Source organism: Euleptes europaea, chromosome 2, assembly GCF_029931775.1.
Source record: "Euleptes europaea isolate rEulEur1 chromosome 2, rEulEur1.hap1, whole genome shotgun sequence".
NCBI classification, from domain to species: Eukaryota; Metazoa; Chordata; class Lepidosauria; order Squamata; family Sphaerodactylidae; genus Euleptes; species Euleptes europaea.
Genome location: NC_079313.1, coordinates 129130297 through 129153931, shown reverse-complemented (window position 1 = coordinate 129153931; position 23635 = coordinate 129130297). Strand labels below are relative to the sequence as shown.

Genomic DNA, 23635 nt, shown 5'->3' with positions numbered 1-23635 from the left:
GCTACCATCAGTTAATGCAATAACTGAAAACAATATACAGCAGCACAAGTTATGGCAACTGAGCAACACAGACTACAGTTAGAATAATAATCCAACCCTCGCTATTAAAGCAACCTCATAAGCAGGGCTTGAAATTCCAATAATCTAATTTTCCAAGGCAACCACATTCACGGACCCACCAAAGGCCTCCAAAGAGGGTCATCAACAGCAGAAAACTAAAGACCAACAAAGGAGAGATGGAAACCTCCTGTGACTTAGTGGTGCATCATCTGGGCCCCCAACTAATATAAGAAGAGCCCTACTGGATCAGAGCAATGGTCCATGTAGTCCAGTGTTCTGTTTCACATAGCAGCTAACCCCGGAGGACCAACAAACAGGGCGTAGAGGCCAAGGCTCTCACCTGATGTGACCACAGTTAGCAGAGCAGCCTTCGTTTGGATAATCACACTAACCATGGTTAGTTCAACATAGTTCCAACGGCGATTCAGTCAGAACTGATGTTTTATCCCAATTTTAACCCCATGATAATGTTATGAGGGCTGCAGGTGACCCTATGAGCTTCATGTCTGAGTGAAGGGTTGAACCAGGGTCTTCTGATTCTTAGTCGAAGACCACAACCACTACACCATGCTGGCTTCATGGCTATAGATCAGGGGTCTGCAACCTTTTTTGAGACTGCAGGCCTGTGTGGTGTAGTGGTTAAGAGAGGCGGTTTGGAGCGGTGGACTCTGATCTGGAGAACAGGGTTTGATTCCCCACTTCTCCACATGAAGCCAGCTGGGTGACCTTGGGCTAGTCATAGCTCTCTTAGAGCTCTCTCAGCCCCACCTACCTCACAGGGTGTATGTTGTGGGGAGGGGAAGGGAAGGTGATTGTAAGCTGGTTTGATTCTTCCTTAAGTCGTAGAGAAAGTTGGCATATAAAAACCAACTCTTCTTCTTCTTTGGAATTCTGCAGCAGTGTGTTGGGCACAACCACAAAATGAGTGCTAGAGGGGTGGAGCCAGTCACAAAATGGCCATTGCAGCCCTACCTTCAGTCACACAGGGAAGATCCTTGTGCTTGGATGGCAGCTGCTGTCAAAGCAATGTTTTCAAAAACCTGCAGAGCCAATCAAATCCCCAACAGCCAATCATAAGACCTGCTGGGCAAAAGCCCCACTTGGCCCCACTCATTTTGTGAAAACGGTAGGGTTGCCAACCTCCAGGTACTGCAGGATAGGCTGATAATAATGGACCAACAACATTATAGTGTAACAAAGTGTATGGGGTGCACAATTGACAAACACAAACCTATATACACAAAATTCTTAATAGTCCAATCAGGTACAAAATACTTGTTATCAAAATAGTTAGAAAAGTATTCTTCATGTAGAAGTTGCTAGGGAGGAAGACGATCGTTTCTATTTCTTAATTATTTCTTTTATCAAATAGTTTGCCTTTCAGACGCCAAAGAACAAAAAAACGAAGTTCGTTCTCGTTACGGCGTGCTTTAAGGAAATGTTCTACAACGGGGGCTGAGCCAATGCCCGCTTGTATTCTAGATTTATGTTCAATGATTCTAGTTTTAATTGGGCGTATACTCGATCCAATATAATTTTTTTGGCAAGGGCAAATTAAACAATAAACACAAAACTTAGTATTACAGTTGGAAAAATCTCTAAGCTTGAAAACAAAATCACAATCTAACCGTTTAAATTCTTTAACCTCAAGTGCTAGATTACAAGCTAAACATTTATGGCACCGGTAATGTCCTATGATGTTACTTTGATTATCGGTATCCGTAAGTACTTACGTCTTTGGCGTCTGAAAGGCAAACTATTTGATAAAAGAAATAATGAACGATTACTGAGACAAAAGGATGCTTATTTTATTCATTTATTTCAATCCTTGGAACCAAACGGATTGAATTTAGATAACGACCTGTCATGCTTTATTTAGATCATGTCCCTTTAAGAAACACTGCATACGCCACCTGTGGCTGATTTAAATGCTACATTCCTTGCAGCCTAGGCAGTTACTTGTGTTATCCCGTTGGGAATAGTCAAATTGGTAAAATCGTACGTACGGCTGTACATTTGGAGAATGTTGTATCCTATATTGGAACCTTAATATTTTGTATACAGTCGGCATTCTACTCTGTGAGAGACCGGATTAATTTTGGATATTTGTATGTGCATATATGGAAATTCTAACTGTAAGTAACACTCATTTATTATGTGATTATTTGATTGATTGTAAAATCGTATTTTATACATAGAAGTATTTTTTCACATATAGAAATGGAACTGATGAAGAAATAGAAATGATCGTCTTCCTCCCTAGCAACTTCTACATGAAGAATACTTTTCTAACTATTTTGATAACAAGCATTTTGTACCTGATTGGACTATTAAGAATTTTGTATATATAGTTTTGTGTTTGTCAATTGTGCACCCCATACACTTTGTTACACTATTATGTTGTTGGTCCTTAATTATCAGCCTATCCTGCATTTCCTTCCTTACCTTTGGTAACACTGCAGTGGTGTTTATTTTGGTTGCTCAAACCTCAAGGTATTAGCTGGAGATCTCCTGCTATTATAACTGATCTCCAGCCGACAGAGATCAGTTCCCCTGGAGAAAATGGCTGCTTTGGCAATTTGGACTCTATGGCATTGAAGTCCCTCTCCTCCCCAAACCCCTCCCTCCTCAGGCTCCACCCTCAAAACCTCCCGCTGGTGGCAAAGAGGGACCTGGCAACAACCCTACTTGGTGGGCATCAAGAAAGGTGTCAGCTGGCACCCTGGTGTCCACGGTGACCCCTGGTGTAGATAGTCTTAGGTCATTGCTTGTGGAAAGTGAGAAAACGTGCTCCCTGTGTTTCCGAGGGACAGAGAGATGTGCTTCTAAAACCCAATGTGGCCTGATAGCCCCCAGTGAGCCCTGTGTGCCACTGCGCCTGACCGAGAAGGATAGGCTCATTTCCTTTTGTTATGTGAAAAGCTGTGTTCAATATATATATATATATATATATATATTGATTACACTGCATGAATGGCCTGCTTTCATGGGGACTCCTTGGATGCCCTGCCAAGGCGCTTTTGAAATATTCATGGCGAAATGCATATTTCCCCACAGTCCAGGGCCAGCCTTTTTACACAGAGATGCTTATCAACGGGTATGCTAATATTGAAAGGCGCTATCTCACTGTGTTTTAAAGGCATCTACTGAACAAGACAGGCTTCGGTGTTAGGTAGAAGTTGTGTAGAGACCACAACTGGTGAACATAAACTAATGCTGTACGGGCTTCCAATGCATGCAAAAAAGCCTTGCCTATGCGTGGGTACTCCTGAGTCCTTCTGTATTATTTATTTATTTATTTAGATTTTTACCCTGCTCTCAGTCCCCGGCCGAAGCCAGGCTCAGGGCGGCTAACAAAATATAATTAAATTGTGGAACTCCCTGCCCCAGGATGTGGGGGCGGCTGCCAACTTGGAAGGCTTTAAGAGGGGAATAGACATGTTCATGGAGGAGAGGGGTATTCATGGCTACTAGCAAAAATGGGTACAAATCATGATGCATACCTATTCTCTCTAGCAGTAGAGGAGCATGCCTATTATGTTAGGTGCTGTGGAGAGCCATGAATAGTAGCCATGAATACCCCTCTCTTCCATGAACATGTCCACTCCTTTCTTAAAGCTTCTAAGTTGGCAGCCATCACCACATCCTGGGGCAGGGCGTTCCACAGTTGAACTATGCTTTGTGTGAAGAAATACTTCCTTTTATCTGTTTTGAATTATTCACCCTGAATTCTAGTAATATGAGAAACGGAGAAAGCATTTCCCTGTCTACTACTCTTCATACCATGCATAATTTTATAGACCTCTATCATGTCTCCCCTTAACCACAGGGTGTAAATAACTAAATAAAATGAATACTTTTAAAGAATTTATTTAATTCATTTGTATCTCACCTGTTTCCCCAATGGGGACTCAAAGCAGCTTACATCATTCTCCTCTCCTCCATTTTATTCTCACTACAACCCTGTGAAGGAAGTTAGCCCGAGAAAGTGTGACAGACCCAAGGTCACACAGTGAACTTCCACGGCACGAGCGGGGTTTTGAACCTGGGTCTCCCAGATAGTAGTCCAGCACTCTTAATGCAAAACCTGAGACTGCTGCCAATGAAGCAACTTTCAGTCATGGTTTGAGATCCCAGTTGGAGAGACCCTTACTAGCCTACGTTTAAAAGAATGGCTCGGGTTCAGATAATGACACTAACTGTGGTTAGCTGAATTAAACCATGGATTTGTGTGATGTCTGCACTGATCCATAGAGTCAGGGACCACAGATCCCAGAGGAACATAAGTATGGACTAGGATTGCCAACCTCCAGGTACTAGCTGGAGATCTCCTGTATTACAACTGATCTCCAGCCAATAGAAATCTGTCACCAGGAGAAAATGGCCACTTTGGCCATTGAACTCTATGGGATTGAAGTCCTTCCTCTCCCCAAACTCCACAGGCTCCACCCCAAAAACCTCCCACCAGTGGCGAAGACGGACCTGGCAACCCTAGTTTGGAGATCCACTACTTTAGCAGCCTGGTACCATATTTTGTTGTTGTTGTTGTTGTCGTTGTTGTTTTTAACATTTTATTTTTAAAATGGAGGAAAGGGGTAGGGAAAATACAGGAAGGGGGCATTTGAAAAACAGAACAATTCAGATAAAGAAAAATAAAAAAAGTTCCTTTTATGCACAGACGTTACATGGCTGCATGGCCTACGTAAGTCAAGACAGTTTACCCAGCATTAGCGTTTCCAGGTCCCTCTTTACTGCTGGCGGGAGGTTTTTAGGGTGGAGCCTGAGGAGAGTGGGGTATGGGAGAGGAGGGACGTCAAAGCCATAGAGCCCAATTACCAAAGCACCCATTTTCTCCAGGGGAACCGATCTCTATCAGCTGGAGATCAGTTGTAATAGCAGGAGATCTCCAGTTTGTACCTGGAAGTTGGCAACCCTATTCAACATAGAAGTATAGTTTATAGAAATATCAAGATTTTATTGATTCTAGCCTTCTAACATCAATTGTTCTCCTTCACTCTATTAAACTTTTGTATGTTAAACTAAATTATGAAAAAATATATATCCATTTCTTACTACTTGGCCTGCACAGATTGATTTTCTCTCGGTGCAATTTTTGGTGGAGCTTTTCAATAGCTGCATTTCATGTGGACATTTCAAATTTAGTAAGGATAGGAAGTTTGTTTCCCATTGTCAACCTCCTGCTAGCATTTTAAAACAACCGTTTCTTACAGCCAACTGCATGGCAATTTTCGCTTTCCCCACTTTCATTTCCTGCCTTCCTATAATTTTAACAACTCACTCCGCGACACTCTTCTAGTCCTTTTACCGGGAATACAACTGGTGAGAATGCTGAGCAATTTCTTCATTAAGTGCACTATCAGGTAAAGAAGTCGAGCACCTTCTTTTTCTCCCACCCGGCTCTGGTAGAAAACGTGAGGGGGGAACCTCACTCCCTTGCGCGAGCTTATGTGGGACCGCGGCGATGCCTGCAAGGATTAATTCCACATACCTTAAATTGCGGTTTAATTTGAAAACTAATTCAGGCCCATAATTGGCTTTCTGTTCAAATCACTGAGGCTAAAAGATTTAAATTCTTAATATCCAGATGACTTTCAAGTAGCCGCCCCATCTGTGCATTAGCCCAGAGTTTTAATCTCTCAAGGGGATCTCGGCTGGCAGAGGAATAAAATAAATAAATAAACAAACAAACAACGGGAGAGCTAATGGAATAATCTCCTTTTTTAAAAATAAATAAATAAAGAAAGAAAAGACCATCCCTGGCATTCTGGAGAATATTTATTTTTATGAGATTTCTCCAATTTAATTTGCGAGGGGTAGCTCTCACTCCCAGCTATTTAATTTTTTAAAAGGGACATCAATAACAAGAACCGCACTATCGAAGAGAAGAGCTAATGCAGCTGCACCAAGGCAGGGATTTTAATTACAACATTCTTCACTTAAGCAATAATAGTGGTGATGCTCCTCTCCTTTGGAGGGTTGCCCTCAGTATTTGGAAGATTTTTCAGGGTGTCTTGTTTGGAAAGAAGGAAGCAGGAGCTCATTCGGCTCATCCAGTTTGCGCTGTCAGAAAGGAAAGCCCTATTCTGATTTGCAACTCGTTTGTAAATAACAGGGCACCACTGTCGCAAGAGATATGATGTCACTTCCAGGGAAAACCAGAAGTGCTGTCATGCTGCTTTAGGACTTGCTGGAAACTTTATGGTAAAGCCACAGAGTAGGGGAGTCCAACTCAATTGTTACGAGGGCTGAATATGACATAAATGTCACTTGTTCGGGCCGGCGATGATCAAGAGTGGGTGGGAGATGGCTGCCTTGGCTGGCTCACGGGCTGGATAAGAACTCTCAAGGGGCTTTATGTTTGAGACCCCTGCCATAGAGTTTCCAGCTATTCATAGAGCAATGTGACAACACTTCAAGGTTTTTCCCAGAAGTGACGCCATGTTGCATGTGCTGGTGGTGATTAAAAAAAAAGTCTCTCCCCACCAGGGGGAGCAGCAAAGGGAAATTCCATAGTGGGTCACCTGGAAGTGCCATAATGGGACATCTGTCAACCTTGTCTTTCAATGAGGTCATGTTTTGAACGGAGAATGATGGTTCTCCTAAGGGATCTACTCCTGTGCAAGCTGAAGTACAAGGCTCTTTCCTCTAAGTAGAAAAGGTCGTTCTGCCATTTTGGTCCATGCAAAATCCAAAAAACCAAGAACAGAATCCGTGCGTTACTTTTTATTCGGACCAACCAAATCCATACAAACACTGTGCAAGCTTTACAGCTCACCAGATGCCTTCAGTAGGCTGGATGTTACAAAATTTAAAAAGATAAAGTGTGAAAAGCAGATTCTTCAGGGCGTGGTGCAAAGGTCTGATCCAGCATGCATGCTTTGAGGGATGCACAGAGGCGGTTAGATTGACTTTATGGCTGGCTTGGTGTCACCTTACAGCACATTCTCTGGTAAGATGAATTCAGTGCATGCAGTCCATTCACTGGTCTTTCGTGAAAATACAGAAACCACCCCAAGTCCATCCCAAATTGTCCCAAAGCCAAATGAGAAACACAGACCATTCATGCAGGGTCGATTCTGCTCCTCGCTCAATGCTGATTTTTTAAAATCCGACCTTTAAAATGACTATTCACAGTCCCGATGCAAGAGGAGAAAGTCAAACAAATTCCACCCCCCACCTCACCTGCTCCTTCGTCCCTTCGTTTGCATAGCCATTAGCAATAGTCCTTTGCATAGCTCAGCCATGGCTGTGATTCTGCATGTTTCCTTCAGTGAATGCTTCGAGGCAGGGGCAGAGCAAATACAAAAGTACACATTAAAGGGGCTCTTAAGAAATGCGAAGCAGGTACACGCCGGCTTCGCAGTGATATGTGGAATGACGGTTCAGCGTGGAGAAATAAAAAAAATATGCAGAGCACTTCAGCCTGTAACGCACTGCTAATTACAAAGCATAAACAGCTACAGTTTCCTTGCAGGCTGAAATACATAGGAAGCACCATATAGTCTTTTGTATTAACTACATTTGAAATAAACGTACGGTGTTGCACGAGGTGACAGAGTCAATTAAGAGGTAAACTAGTTTTGAGAACACAGTGTTTGCTCTTCTCCCTACCACCATGGGAAGAGCAACAGAAAGGTTTCACTTATCAGTTACATTTTTTCTCCACACCCTTGCACGAAGGCGCTTCCACTAGGGTGCTCCACAGGGGTCAGTTGTGGCCGTCAAATGCAGTTTCCTCCTGCTCCCCATGCGCTCAACTAGCCATGTGCCCAGTATAAACCCTGGTATTTGGAGCACGTCTTGATCTGGATGGCCCAGGCTAGCCCAATCTCATCAGATCTTGGATGTAGTAAGGTTCCCATTAGGGTTGCCAGGTCTGGCGGAACCTTTCTGGGGCTGGGGAGATGTGACCCAGAAGTGACGCAGATGCTCTAGCAATCTCCTCTAAAAACTCCATTGGTTTCTACAGAGTTTTTGGGGGAGTGATGGGGACGCTCTAGCAATCTCCTCTGAAAACTCTATGGAAACCATAGAGTTTTTTTGGGAGAATGCTAGAACATCAGCGTATACCCAGAAGCGACTATCACTCCCCCCTTCAGCTGGCCCTCTTCCACCTGCCGGCCGACTGAGGGTTGGCGGGCAGCCCGTCCATTAAACACATTAATAAAATGGGATCTTCCATGTTCCTCCACCAGCAATCTGCAGTGACCCAATCTAGCAGTTCAGCAATCTACCACCTGATTCCTATATCAACAAACCAGAAGTCAGGAAGCCAAAACTGCTAACATACCAATAACAACCACTCCTAAAGCTCTGGTTGATCTCATTCAACACTCTGACTGTAGGTATTAAACAGTACAGATTAGTACAGAAAGGCTTTGATCCACCAACGTTTTTCCATGGGAAGAAAAATTTCTGCCAGAGGAGCATGACTTTCTTGCCTCCCCGTTCCCCACCCCCAGAAGCAGCAGTTGGGGGCATTTTGGTCTGCAGTGGGAGAACAGAAGAGAAAAAGTCAGCCTCAGCGGTTGGAATTCCCTCTGCCCTCACAAAACTCCCAGTGGATCCAACCCATTGTCTAACAGAAGACCACATCTAAGGGTCCAAGCGATTGATTTTTTAAATCTGAATAATACCAAAGCACATCCAAAGGCCGAATTTTGGTCACAGCGTAAACACTAGTATCTAGACACATTAATATGCTTGATTTTAATTATTGAACGTTAGAAACCAGTCACCGGTGCTTAATAGTCATTGTAGCCTTTTATTCGACATAGCAATAAAATGGTTTACCCATACTGTGTGCGTGTGTGTGTGTGTGTGTGTTTGTTGTATGGCGGGGTAGAGGAGACTAGAAAGCACCCTTCCGACTGCTCTTTGCAGCTTGGGAAAGCAATTTCCCCTCCAGGCACATATTTTTTTTTAAACTGAAGGCAAGCCTGATGAAAGTCATCTCAGACCCGTAATTCTGTCTTCCAAACAATATAGAAAACTCTCTCCATAATTGGCTTTCCACTTATTATAGACAGAACTCCTGAAATAGGAAGCAGTCCGTAAAAATTATGAACAGGTGGTGACTCTTAGCAGATGAGGCAGCGGGGGTGGGGGGAACGAAATGAAAGATCCCACGTCGCACAGAAGAATCACCCAACCTTTTATTCTGCCGGCGCCCAGTATGGCTGAGCTTGGACAAGTTCCTAAAGGAGACCATTTTCGGGGAACAAGGAACATCCCCGCTCCATCTTCTCCACTGGGGGAGGAGACGGTGGAGCGTAAAGACCTTGATCCCCTCTCGAAAGGAAACTTCTGCAACTAGGAGAGAACTTTGCTGATTAAGACTGCCGGAAGGACCGGGGGGAATTTTTGGTGGTGGCTTTGCAGCAGCGTTTTTCGAAACTTAGCTGTGTTCTTCACAGAGAGGCAGAGTTCAAAGAAGCGGAACGTTATTGGAGGCAACTAAAACATGGCCCTTTTAAAAGATACACTTTCAATCAGAAGCTGGGCAGTAAATCAAAACAACTTCCAAGGGGAGGGGAGCCGATATGGCATCTCTTTTTGTTTTAATTGTTCATTATCTTGGCATGTGTGTGTGTGTGTAAGTCTTGGCATGGTCTACACTCATTTCCAAATCTCGGCAAGCCCCTGCATTTAACTAAAAGGATGCTAAAGGCTTCATCTGCAAATCCCTCCATCCTAACAACATGAGAAGTAGTTAAGGATAATTTATTTTTTTTCTGCATTCTGAAAGGAGAGGAAAGGGAGCTCCCTTTTAATGTGTGTCTGGGGGACAATATAAAGGCAGCTGGATATGTCATTGCTGACATGGTTTTATTCCAGGAGGGTTTTCGCTTTCAGTGATATGGCAACACTGCTTGGCATTATGAAGAATCTCCTCGTCTCGGCTCCCAATCCAAGTAAGAGGTTCTCAGACATTATACATATGATTTCAACACTCGTGTGTTTTTCTTCCCTTATTGTCACTACAATTGCAGGTCATTTCTACCCAAAGGCTCAGTGTACAAATTGAGAAGAAGAAGAGTTGGTTTTTACATGTCGACTTTCTCTACAACTTAAGGAAGAATCAAACTGGCTTACAATCACTTTCCCTTCCCCTCCCCACAACAGATACCCTGTGAGGTAGGTGGGGCTGAGAAAACTCTAAGAGAGCTGTAACTAGCCCAAGGTCACCCAGCTGGCTTCATGTGTAGGAGTGGGGAAACAAATCCAGTTCACCGGATTAGCGTCTGCCGCTCATGTGGAGGAGTGGGGAATCAAACCCGGTTCACCAGATCAGAGTCCACTGCTCCAAACCACCACTCTTAACCACTACACCACACTGGCTCTCTTTGTTTGTCCTTAAAAATGCTCTTCTATGCTAAGGTCAAAGAATCAGCATTGCTGACAGATGGCCATCTAGCCTCTTCTTAGAAACCTCCAGGGAAGGAGCACTTACCGAGGAAGCCTGTTCCCCTGAGGAACCGCTGTTAGAAAGTTCTTCCTAATGTCTAAATGGAAACTCTTGATTTAGTTTCAACCCATTGGTCCAACCTTCTGGGGCAACAGAAAACAACTCGGCACCATCCTCTATATGACAGCCCTTCAAGTACTTGAAGATGGTTATCATATCCCCTCTCAGTCTTCTCCTCTTCAGGCTAAACATACCCAGCTCCTTCAACCTTTCCTCATAGGACTTGGTCTCTAGACTCCTCACTATATTTACAGGGGCTATGGCTCAGTTGAAGAGCATCTGCTTGGCATGCAGAAGGTCCTAGGTTCAAACCCTGGCATCTCTAGTTAAAGGGACTAGGCAAGTAGGTGATGTGAAAGACCCCTACCTGAGACCCTGGAGAGCCACTGCCAGTCTGAGTAGACAATACTGAGTTTGATGGACCCAGGGAATGATTCAGTATAAGGCAGCTTCATTTGTACTTATGGTGTAGAGCTGACACTCAATAGCCATTTCAGGAAAGGTGGTGACAAGTGCACCTTATTTCAGTAAGATATTTTTCATGAATAGTAGGGGTTGAATTCCAGCAGATTAGACATTCTCCAGCATCATAGCTTCCCTAATGAGATGCTGATAACCAGGCCAACATACATAAACACATGAAACAACTTTATACTAAGATAATTGGTCTACCAGGGACAGTATTGTCTACTCTGACTGGCAGTGGCTCTCTGGGTCTCAGGTAGAGATCTTTCACATCACCTACTACCTAATTCAAACTGGAGATGCCAGGGTTTGAACCTGGGACCTTTGGCATACTGAGTAGATGCACTACTACTGAGGTCAGCTTCACAAAGGACCTAGTCTCTCCCAATGGCCTTTCACAAGCCAGAGTGGCCATATGCATTTCTGTAAGTGCATGTCCTGTATCTTGGGCCAAAACAGAATCCAAGTGCTCTGAATAAACAAGGACAAAGATATATGAAGGCTGCATTTAGATGGAGAACAAGACCGAGCCAACTGGCACCCACATTTGCAGACGTCAGGGCACCCATAGGCGAGATCCTAGCCAACAGCTTGACCTTGTTTGTTTCTCAAAGACATCACATCACAATTATTGCAGTATGCGCAGAATGAGAACTTCTCATAGCTCCATCTCCATGGAATTTAGCAAAGGCCAGGAAAAGAAACGCAATACCGATAGAAACCTTTTAAAGAGGAATACAGATCAAGTCAAGGAAAAATACAACAAAGGCCAATGTAATTGCTTCTAAATACACTGAACACACTGGAAAAGTCGGCGGATGTGAACAGGATGCAGTTCAACAAGGATAAGTGCCGAGTTCTACATCTGGATAACAGAAATGAGGGAAATACATACTGGATAGGGAAGCAGTGTGTGTGAACAAGATCATGGGGTATGGTTGGACCGTAAGTTAAATATGTGCAGCCAGTGTTATGCAGTGCTAAAAATGCTAATGCGCATCAACAGAGGCATGACATCCAAATCGCAAGTTGTCATAGTTCCACTGTACGCTGCATTGGTCAGGCCGCACCTGGAGTATTGTGTGCAGTTCTGGAGGCCTCACTTCAAAAAGGATGTGGACAGAATGGAGCGGGTGCAGAGGAGAGCGACGAGGATGATCAGGGACCTGGAGACCAAGCCCTATGAGGAAAGGCTGAGGGATCTGGGAATGTTTAGTCTGGAAAAGAGGAGGTTGAGGGGGGACATGATTGTTCTCTTCAAGTATTTGAAGGGCTATCACTTAGAAGAGGGCAGGGAGCTGTTCCTGTTGGCAGCAGAGGATAGGACTCTCAATAATGGGTTTAAATTGTGGGAAGAAAGGTATCGATCAGCTGGATATTAGGATTTTTTTTTACAGTAAGAATTGTTCGACAGTGAAATCAGCTACCCGAGGGGGGGTGAGCTCCCCCTCTCTGGCAGTCTTGAAGCAGAGGCAGGACAAGCACTGGTCAGGGATGTTCTAGGCTGATCCTGCACTGAGCAGGGGGTTGGACTAGATGGCCTCTATGGTACCTTCCAACTCTATGAGTCTGTGATTAAATAGGAGAGACAGTTTGGTACCGATATAATGGTTTGGGATGCATAGTACTCCCCCCCAACCCTGGCAAGACTATTGCGGTAACCAGAGAAACAAGTATTTTGTAGTCAAAGGTATCCCATTCTGATTTAATAGCTTAAAGGCTTATCTGGATTTGAAACGAGAAGAGGCTGCAATTTACTCTATCTATCATCCTAATGAGCAGGGCTACTTTAACGTTCGGTATCTCTTTTCTGTATCGATCAGTGTTAGAATAAGATGAGGGAAGTTTGATTTGCTGTGGAAGTGTCAAGAGGATCATGGCTCATTTCAAAATTACATGTGAGCCCTTGATAGCTTGCCTGATGAATCCCTGATGGAACCGGGGGGAGAGGGTGGGGAATCCTTTCTGTACAAAGGGCCCTTAGAATGCAGAAAACATTAATTCACAGCCAAACTTCAGAATGATTTTATGGTCTTTTATGCATGGGTCCTTTCACTCACATTCACCCCCCATCTGTCTTGGTTATGCATGAGTTTCCCCTCAATTAGAGATGACCTCGCTGCCAGCCCTCACAAATCCCAGGACTTCCGGTCCCTCTATTAACCCGAAAGGCTTTTTAAAACTGAGGTTTGGATTTCTCCCCCTTTCCTTTCAGATTGCTCTGTTTTTTATTCTTATAATGCTTTTTTATGTGGCAATTGGGTTTGGGGGGAGGGAACTTTTCTCTCACTACAGCGAATTACAGAGCAGCATTTCAAGGGGCAGGGATTCAAATACTTTCTGATTTGAGCTCGGAGACTGCTGGTGCATAGATTCCCAACAGGAAAGTGTGGGTCCAGCGGGCAACGAACCTTAGGTAAAACTTTATGGGATAAAATATTTATACCCACCTTTCATTTTGGCTCAAATGTGAAGCCTTCTGCCAATCTAAGGAGCTTTCCTCCAACTTAAGTGGCTCTTCCATTGGCGGAAGAAAGATGGAGAAAATCTCCTTAGGCTGGAGGAAGGATACTTGGACAATGGCTGGATCCACCCTGCGGTTTAGTACTGCACAGGTGACAATGTCCTAAGAGGAAAAAGTTCTACAGCCACTTTTCTCTGAATTCTACCAAAAAATCTCAACCAGGGTATCTCACCCAAGAATTGGTAGAAGGTCAAAGCAAAAATCTTGCTTTGCAGACCTGGCAAGCCAGGAAGTTGCCAATTGGGAGAGGCCGGTCTTGGCCTGGCTGTCTACTTTTTTTCTCTTGTCCTCCATTTTCAGAGAAATGGCAACAGGAAGCCATAATTTATCCTCAGTGATGCCATCACACAGCCAAATCTGATTTGCTATTTGATATCATGATATCATCATGGTCCCTGATAGGTTGGGATCACACCGTGAGGAAACTCTTTTAAGTAGCAAAAAGTAATACCGAAGCAGCTGCAAAACAAGAAAACAATGGCTATGAAAAAAGCTATTAAAAATGTTCAGAAGAGTGCTTAAAATTGCATGCTCCACCACACAAACAACCCAGAAAGTTAGCATGTCCGGGAGCACGGAAGGCTAGGACAACTTCTTGATATCTATTTTTCTAGTGGGAAGCATCAAAATAAGTCATGAGAAAAGAGGTTCATTGCCGTTTTCTTAAGACCGAAGACAAAATACTTTATCCCTGCAACACACTGCCAGCTTAGCCCAATTCCTCGCGAGGCAGAAAGGCTATCCATCCCAATTGCCATTCCCCTTGTTAAAAATAGTGTCCTCTGAGGTTTTTCTATGACAACTACCGCAGGCAGTGAAGAAGTTATGACAAATGTTTCCTGACACAATCCAGGAGTCATGTGATATTTAACCCTTCCACCAGGTAAACCACATCGGAAGACAAATTTATCCAGGGAAAACAACCTCATTAAGGCTACCTTGAGACCTGGGTTTTATAGCCGCTTCATACAAATAACCTCAATTTCTCATGTATATATTTTTAAAAAAATATTCTTCCACATCAGTTACTATTAAGTCTGTTGACAGATAAAGTTTGCAGTCAATTAATCACCTTGTTTTTTATCAGACAAATTGGTTTAATGGACTAATTAGTGGAAAATATTGGATCTCTCTCAGTGCAGGTGGTCATATTTTGAACATGAAGACAACCGTTTTTCCTGACTAAAGAACAAAGACTTTTTTGGGTGTGTGTGTGTGTAGAGAGCAGCTAACGTGAATGGAGAGATGAATACAGGGTACTGGAACCTTTTCAGAGGAAAGAGCTTTAATGAAAAGCCAACCAAAATCCACATTTTAACAAACATGCTATGGTAAAAAGAGACTTTTTTAAATGGTCACTTCCATCTACGGTGGCCTTTGGGCCCATACCCACATGGGCTGTTGGCTAGGATTTCCGAACCTAGAGATTCAATTCTAGGGTCCATGTGAGTCATCTTTTTCCAAGTATGCAAATGGAAAATGGCGCACTTGCTTGTGCCAGAGCCAAGATGCTCCATAACTGGTTTTCACTGGTAGAACACCATCACGGAACTAATCTATGCCTGGCTGCATTGGCAATTGGACTCTATGGCTTTGAAGTCCCTCCCCTACCCAAACCCCACCCTCCTCACGCTTCACCCCAAAAACCTCCCGCCAGTGGCAAAGAGGGACCTGACAACCCTAATCATGCACCAGGCCAGTGTGAGCAGAACATGGCAATCCCACTGACATTTCCTTTATTTTTTTGTAGAGAAGTACAAGAAGGAAAAAAAAGGACAGTAAGGAAGAGCACCAAAATACAATCTAAGCAATATTCCTGAAGAGTTTAAAGACCATGTAAGGAACAGATTTGCATTACTGAGTTCAAGTGAATGTAAACCTGAAGAACTATGCGTGGAAACTAGAGATATTATCAAGGAAGAATGTGCAAAGACTATTCCTGTAGCCAAAAGAAACGAAAAACCTCTATGAATGTCTGAGGAGACTCTTAAAATTGCCAAAGACAGACGAGAAGCAAAAGTAGAAGGTGACAGAAACAGAATCAAAAGTCTAAGTGCAACGTTCCAGCGACTCGCATGTAGAGACAAAGAGACCTATTATAATAACCAGTGTAAAGAAATAGAAGAGAACAACAAAAAAGGAAGAACAAGAGATCTGTTCCACAAGATCCAAGAAATAAAAGGGAAATTTAAAGCACGATTATGCATGAAAGATCACCAAGGAAATACATTAACTGAACAGGACAAAATAAAGAAAAGGTGGGAACAATACACTGAAGAACTACACAGAAGAGATGAAAGGATAAAGGATTCTTTCCAAGAAGAATCTTTTGAAGAAGAACCTACAGTTTTAGAAAGTGAAGTAAAAGCTGCATTGAGAGCAATCGGGAGAAACAAATCACCAGGAGCAGATGGGATATCAATAGAGCTATTCCAAGCCACAGAAACGGAGTCCATCAAAATTTTGACAAGAATATGTCAACAGATATGGAAAACAAAACAATGGCCCACAGACTGGAAACGATCCATTTACATTCCAATTCCCAAGAAAGGAGACATCAAGGATTGCAGCAACTATTGGACCATCACATTAATTTCTCATGCAAGTAAAGTGATGCTCAAAATCTTACAGCAAAGGCTGTTACCATTTATGGAACGAGAAATGCCTGATGTTCAAGCTGGTTTCAGAAAAGGAAGAGGCAGTAGAGATCATATTGCAAATATACGCTGGTTACTGGTGCATACGAGAGAATTTCAGAAGAAAATCAGCTTGTGTTTCATAGATTACAGCAAAGATTTTGACTGTGTGGATCATGAAAAGCTATGGCTGGTTTTAAAGGAAATGGGTGTGCCACTACATCTGATCGTTTTGATGCGCAACCTGTACTCTGGGCAAGAGGCCACAGTTAGAACAGAATATGGAGAAACGGAATGGTTTCCAATTGGCAAAGGTGTCAGACAAGGATGTATTTTATCTCCCTATCTCTTCAATCTATATGCAGAACCTATAATTAGGAAAGCTGGATTAGATTTAGATGAAGGTGGAGTGAAAATTGGAGGGAGGAACATTAATAATTTGAGATATGCCGATGACACTACATTATTGGCAGAAAATAGTGAAGATTTGAAATGACTACTGCTGAAAGTTAAAAGAGAAAGTGCCAAAGCAGAACTACAGCTGAACATCAAGAAAACAAAAATAATGACTACAGGAGAATTACACAACTTTAAGGTTGACAATGAGGAAATTGAAATTGTTGAAGACTTTCTATTCCTTGGCTCCACCATCAACCAAAAGGGAGACTGCTGCCAAGAAATCAGAAGGAGATTGGGACTAGGAAGGGCAGCCATGAAGGAGCTAGAAAAGATTTTGAAGTGTAAGGATGTGTCACTGGCCACCAAGACTAGATTAATTCATGCCATCGTATTTCCTATTACTATGTATGGGTGTGAAAGCTGGACAGTTAAGAAAGCTGATAGGAAGAACATAGATTCCTTTGAAATGTGGTGTTGGAGGAGAGTGTTACGGATACCGTGGACTGCCAAAAAAACAAATCAGTGGATTATAGATCAAATCAAGCCTGAACTGACCCTAGAAGCTAAAATGACTAAACTGAGGCTATCGTATTTTGGTCACATCATGAGACGAAAAGAGTCACTGGAAAAGACAGTCATGCTAGGAAAAGTTGAGGGCAGCAGGAAAAGGGGAAGACCCAACAAGAGATGGACTGACTCAATAAAGGAAGCCACAGCCCTCAATTTGCAAAATCTGAGCAAGGCTGTCAAAGATAGGACATTTTGGAGGACTTTCATTCATAGGGTCACCATGAGTCGGAAGCGACTTGACGGCACTTAACACACACACACACACACACACAAGGAAGAGTGACATAGGTCGTTTATGAATGGGTACTTTCACTCAAGTTAGCCCCCTATCTGTCTCGGTTGTTTCTTGGAGTTATGCACGAGTTTTCCGTCCATTAGAGATGACCTCGCTGCCAGCCCTCACAAATCCGGGAATTCCTGTCCCTCTGTTAACCCGATTCTTCCTTTTCCTCTGAGCTCAGCACGGGTGAAATCCCCATGCATAAGGCAAAGTGCGGTATACACAAGCTTGATTTCTCTCACAGCCAATTACAAAATAGCATGTAAAGAGGCGGGGATTTAAATGACTCCTGCTTCCTGGAAGTTCTTTCTGAGCAGAAGAAAGGCGTTTAAAACTGAGGCTTGGATTTCTGCCCCCCCTTCTGATTGCTCTGTTTTTGGTTTTTGGTTCTTAAAATGTTTTTTATTCAACAATTGGGTTTTGAGGGGGGGGGTTCTCTCACAGTAAGCTCTACAATGTAAGCCAATTACAAAGCAGCATTTAAAGGGGCAGGGACTTGATTTGAGCTTAGAGACTGATGGTGCATAGATTCCCAACAGGAAAGTGTGGGTCCAGCAAGCAACGAACCTCAGGCAAAACTCCCATGCATAAACAACCATAGGCACAGGAGACAGGGAGGAAGACTCACAGGAGAAAAAGAGAATACACACAGAGACACAGATGATGTGCATAAGGCTGGATCCTATGAATTCATTCTGCAGCTGAATCCTCTCTTCCACCGAGACTGCCTCCAATGGAGAAAGAGAGGAACACTTTCTCTACTGGAAGAAGTCTCTTTCCCTCAAAGGCAGGCTCAGTAGAAGGGAGTCATAGGATCCACTCATACTTTATTCTTACAATATAAAATAGTTTAAAAGTGGTCCCTATGATGTCAATTGCCCTGACCTGGATTGCCCAGGCTAGCCCAGCCTCATTAGATCTCAGAAGCTAAGCAGGGTTGGCCCAGGTTAGTTACTTGGATGGGAGACCACTAAGGATGTCCAGGGTCGGTACACAGAGGAAGGCAATGGCAAACCACCTCTGTTCATCTCTTGCCCTGTAAACCCTGTGGGGTTGCCATGAGTCGGCTATGCCTTGACCACCACCAGAACTTGTTGGGGAGGGGCGGTGGCTCAGTGGTAGAGCATCTGCTTGGCATGCAGAAGGTCCCAAGTTCAATCTCTGGCATCGCCAGTCAAAGGGACCAGGCAAGTAGGTGATGTGAAAGACCCCTGCCTGAGACCCTGGAGAGCCGCTGCCAGTATGAGTAGACAATACTGACTTGGATGGGACAAGGGTCGGATTCAGTAGAAGGCAGCTTCATGTGTTCATGTGACCCCCAAGGTGATCATTTCATTACCCATGCCAGGCACTGTTACCCACTCAGTGGCTACACACCTGCTGAGTGCTGAAGTGGTGACCCCTTTGCCTGCACTGTCACCTCAGTTCCCCCTCCTCCATTCAGTGGCAGAAGCCAGTAGTCCAATAGCGAACTGCTTATTGGTGGTCCCCGGCCCAAGGAGTGTGTGGCTGTCTTCGACAAGGGCCAGGGCTTTTTCGGCCCTGGCCCCAGCATGGTGGAACAGCCTCTCTAATAACCAGGGCCCTGGGGGACCTAGATGAGTTCCGCAGGTCCTGTAAAATGGAGCTGTTCCACCAGGTTTCCGAATGAGGGCAGCTGCGAGTTTTTCCAATACCATCGTCGCTGGCCTCCCCATCCTCTCCCCCCAACTTAGGTTGGAGTTCACCACCTGGCCTGGTTTTGTCAATGGCTCTATTTTTTTAATTTTCCAGTTGCCATCTTGTTCTATTCATTGCTGGGAAGTTGATTTTAAGTATGTTTTCTATATTGAATGTTGTGACATGCTCTGAGCCCGGCTTACCGGGAATGAGGGCAGGATAAAAATGTGAGGAAATAAATGAATGAATGAATGAATGAATGAATGAATGAATGAATTATTGAGTCACAGCAAAACAGGTCATTATGAAATACTCACTCCAATTTGTTTATCCCAAGCATCTTCTGGTTAGAGGCAATGCACTTCTGACCTCACAAATCCCCTTTAACAATCATAGCTAATAGCCCTTGAGGAATCTGTCTTCCACGGATCTGCCTACATCTGGCACAGTCTGTTAATAACCAATAATGTACTTCAGAGCTAAAAATGTCCTGGTTCTCTGGAATTCCTCCATCCGTCACCCAGTTAAAGCTCTAAGAAGAAATAAGCAATAATACCCCAGGTTCGAAAATGTGCAAGAAAGAACAACAAAAACAAGCAGCACTTTGCTCTTTGAAGGCCAGTGGGACAATTTTATGAGCTCTTCCTACTGTACCTGGTTTGGATCCTTCGTCAACAGATCCATTGTAGACTTGGTTGAGGAACTCGGGCCTGTTGTCATTCATATCAATGACGTAAATGTAGAGGTCGATTGGATTCTCCACTTTGTTTCCATTCATATCTACTGCATGGGCTCTAAGCTGTTAAAAAAGAAGGGAACATCGTGTCAATAACACAATTTTGCAACTTCAGTCCTTGGAAATCATTGCCCGTGTTAGGATTTATGAAGAAGAAGAAGAAGAAGAAGAAGAAGAAGAAGAGTTGGTTTTTATGTGTCGACTTTCTCTACCACTTAAGGAAAAATCAAACCAGCTCCCCACAACAGACACCCTGTGAGGTAGGTGGGGCTGAGAGAGTGTGACTGGCTTCATGTGTAGGAGTGGGGAAACAAATCCACTTCACCAGATTAGCCTCCGCCGCTCATGTGGAGGAGAGGGGGAATCAAACCCGGTTCTCCAGATCAGAGTCCACCGCCCCAAACCACCACTCTTGGTTAAGAGTGGTGGTTTGGAGCGGTGGAGTCTGATCTGAAGAACCGGGTTTGATTCCCCGCTCCTCCACATGAGCGGTGGAGGCTAATCTGGTGAACTGGATTTGTTTCCCCACTCCTACACCTGAAGCCAGCTGGGTGACCTTGGGCTAGTCACAGCTCTCTCAGCCCCACCTACCTCACAGGGCATCTGCTGTGGGGAGGGGGGACGGAGATTGTAAGCTGGTTTGATTCTGCCTTAAGTGGTAGAGAAAGTCGGCATATAAAAATCAACTCTTCTTCTTCTTCTTGCTGAAATGCTCAAACGTTCGAAAACACTCAGCAGAGAAAGGAGCCATGCCGCTCACCCCTCCCACTCTCTTCAGCAAGGCTCCCCCCCCCAAATTCCATTCTAGTCTTAATAATCCTTTCTACCATTTTATCTGAGACAGCGCTCAGGTGGACAGGCCTGTAATTTCCTGGATCCCACCTGCCCTCCCACCTTTTTTGCCTAAACTGGCGTTACCTTGGCCACATTCCAAGCTTTTGGCAAGCAGGTTGGTTTTAGTAAAACGCTGCATATTTGACTTAATAGTTCAGCAATTTCATCTTGGAGCTCTTTAATCATTCTCAAATGCTGCCCGGTCCCCGTGACTTGTTACTTTCAAATGTCATCCTCTGTTCCCTTTATTGGACACAGTACCTCTGATGAATGAGCAGCAGGACAATATTTTTTTTTTAAAAGGAACACAGCTCACTGTATTTCTTCAGCACTTTCAGATATGAAAACCTAAGCAAAAGTATTCAGTGCATTTCTCTGCATTCTTTTCTTTCTCTCTTTTTTAGACGTTGCCGTTAAATGGCTTCCTGCTTCTGGGGTACTTAAATGTGTATTATTATTATTATTGTTTGTAATATTGCGGCTTGGGTTCTGCTTCCCACAGCGGGTCAGTCTATCCTGCATGATAAAGGGAACGCTAATGTTGCTTAATAGCTGTAGACCGCCTAAACCACACAATGGACATTAATAGTAGTGGTCAAGCAGCCCATGGGGCATGGGGGAAGTGACCCCTCCTCAGCTGAAAAGAGGGGAAAATGTTTGTGGGTCTGCATTAAAATAAAAGGTAGTTTTAGATGCGGAGAGAGAGGAGAGGGAAGGAGACAGACGCTGCCTGGAGTTGAATGAAGCCTCCCAGATCTCTCTCTCACACTCCCCCACCTAGGGTTGCCAACCTCCAGGTACCAGCTGGATATCTCCTGTTATTACAACTGATCTCCAGCTGATAGAGATCCGTTCACCTGGAGAAAATGGCCGCTTTGGCAATTAGACTCTATGGCATTGAAGTCCCTCCCCTCCCCAAACCCCGCCCTCCTCAGGCTCCACCCCAAAAACCTCCTGCTGGTGGCGAAGAGGGACCTGGCAACCCTACTTTTTGGCTTCTCCTGCCTTACATTGGACTAGCAGCCTGCAGCTAAATGTTTGGCTGGTTATTTTCAAATCAAACATCTGCAAATCCTGGTGATTCGCGCCTCTAAACAGGCTCCTGTGTTCTTTCTTCTCTTAAGGCCAAACCAGAGAAGATGATAGAAGTTTCATATATGGGGCTCCAACTGCTATTTTCTTTTAAATAGCTAGCATTCAGAACTCTAATTTGGATCAGGACTGTGATTAGAGTTGCCAGCTCCGGGTTGGGAAATACGTGGAGATTTCTGGGGCGGAGCCGGGGGACGGCAGGGTTTGGGAAGGAGAGGGACCTCAGTGGGGTATAATGCCACAGAGTCCACTCTCCAAATCAGCCATTTCCTCCAGGTAGGGTTGCCAGCTCTGAGTTGGGAAATACCTGGAGATTTTTGGGGTGGAGCCTGAGGAGGACAGTGTTTGGGGAGGGGAGGGAGTTCAATGCCATAGAGTCCAATTGCCAAAGAGGCCATTTTCTCCAGGGGAACTGATCTCTATCAGCTGGAGATCAGTTGTAACAGCAGGAGATCTTCAGGTGCTGCAGAACACAGGCAGGATAATGCTGCTGCAGTCGTCTTCCTTGTGGGCTTCCTAGAGGCACCTGGTTGGGCCACTGTGTGAACAGACTGCTGGACTTGATGGGCCTTGGTCTGATCCAGCAGGGCCTTTCTGAGGTTCTTATGTTCACCTGGAGGTTGGCAAGCCTACATATACTCCAGTGCAACTGTGGGTTTTCCTTGGGCGCGAACCGCCCCATTCATTTCAGCAGAAGGTGCTTAGTGGTGCATATCAAAGCTTGTGGGACTTCAGACAGTTGGGTCGGTGAGCCGAGATGCCTAGATGTGTAAAAGCAAACCCACCCAGCTGGCGACTCTTTCACCTCTGGCAGGGGGAATTCTTCCTTGCCAGCTCAGCTCTTGACACAAATTAGCCATTAAAACAGATGTGTCAGCCAGGACTCAGTCTGCGTGTACCACTGCTGCAGGTTTAAGTGAGATTACTAGACTTTGCACTTGCTGAATTGCTTTTGGCTCGAGCACAACCCCATGAACAAAATGCATATGTATCCAGGCCTGGCGTGTGCGACAAGCAGATAGGCTTATGCTGCAAAGAAATTACTTCACTCCTGGAGATTTCAAACAACAGCTATCAAATATAATTAAAACTTGGGCAGGGGAGGGAGGGATGGAGAGACAGATCTGAAAGGCTGAGTTATCGGCTTTGCTCTCTGCTTTATCTCCGAATGGAGGCATTTTCTGAGCCGAAGATAGAGCAAGAAGGAAACTAGCACCATTTCAGTTTGAAGATAATAACTTTAATTCTAGCTGAGAATTACTTTTTTTCCCCAAGGGCAGGCTGACCTTTGACCTATGACATTATTGAAGAACTGCATCTAGCACAAATAGGAATTGCTTCACAGACCACCCGTCAAAGAAGTAAATGCAGGCAAGGGGTTCATAGATCAGAGAACCTTAAAGCATGACATACAAATGATTCTTTTTAATATTAAAAACGAAGATGTGCTTTTTTTAAAAAAAAAAGCAAGTGGTGTCTTTTTAAAAAAAACAAAGGGAAGGAAGAAGGAGAAAGAAAGAGGGGAGAAAAAGGAAAGAAAGAATATAACATTCCCAGCCCAAATCAAGAAAGTTCGGTCAGGGGCATCCCCTCTGCTTGGGATTTGAAGTGATGGTAATGTAATCTCTGGCAATGGTTGGCTGCACTGCTGTGATGTCAAAGAAGGAAGATAGGGTTGCCAACCTCCAGGTGGTGGCTGGAGATCTCCTGCTATTACAACTGATTTCCTCACAATAGAAATTAGTTCCCCTGGAGAAAATGGCCGCTTTGGCAATTGGACTCTATGGCATTGAAGTTCCTCCCCTCCCCAAACCCTGCCCTCCTCAGACTCCACCCCCAAAATCACCAGGCATTTCCCAACCTGGAGATGGCAACCCTATGGAGGGGGCAG

At 44.2% G+C, this 23635-nt stretch overlaps 1 protein-coding gene across 1 annotated transcript in view; it reads right to left on the bottom strand.

Annotated features, from left to right (window-relative positions):
* CDH4 (cadherin 4) overlaps window positions 1-23635 on the bottom strand; it is an 880207-nt gene that overhangs the window by 180038 nt on the left and 676534 nt on the right. Inside the window, exon 6 of the mRNA XM_056844901.1 lies at window positions 19737-19881. Within this exon, the coding sequence (XP_056700879.1) occupies window positions 19737-19881 (145 nt within the window). The remainder of the gene's footprint in view (window positions 1-19736; window positions 19882-23635) is intronic.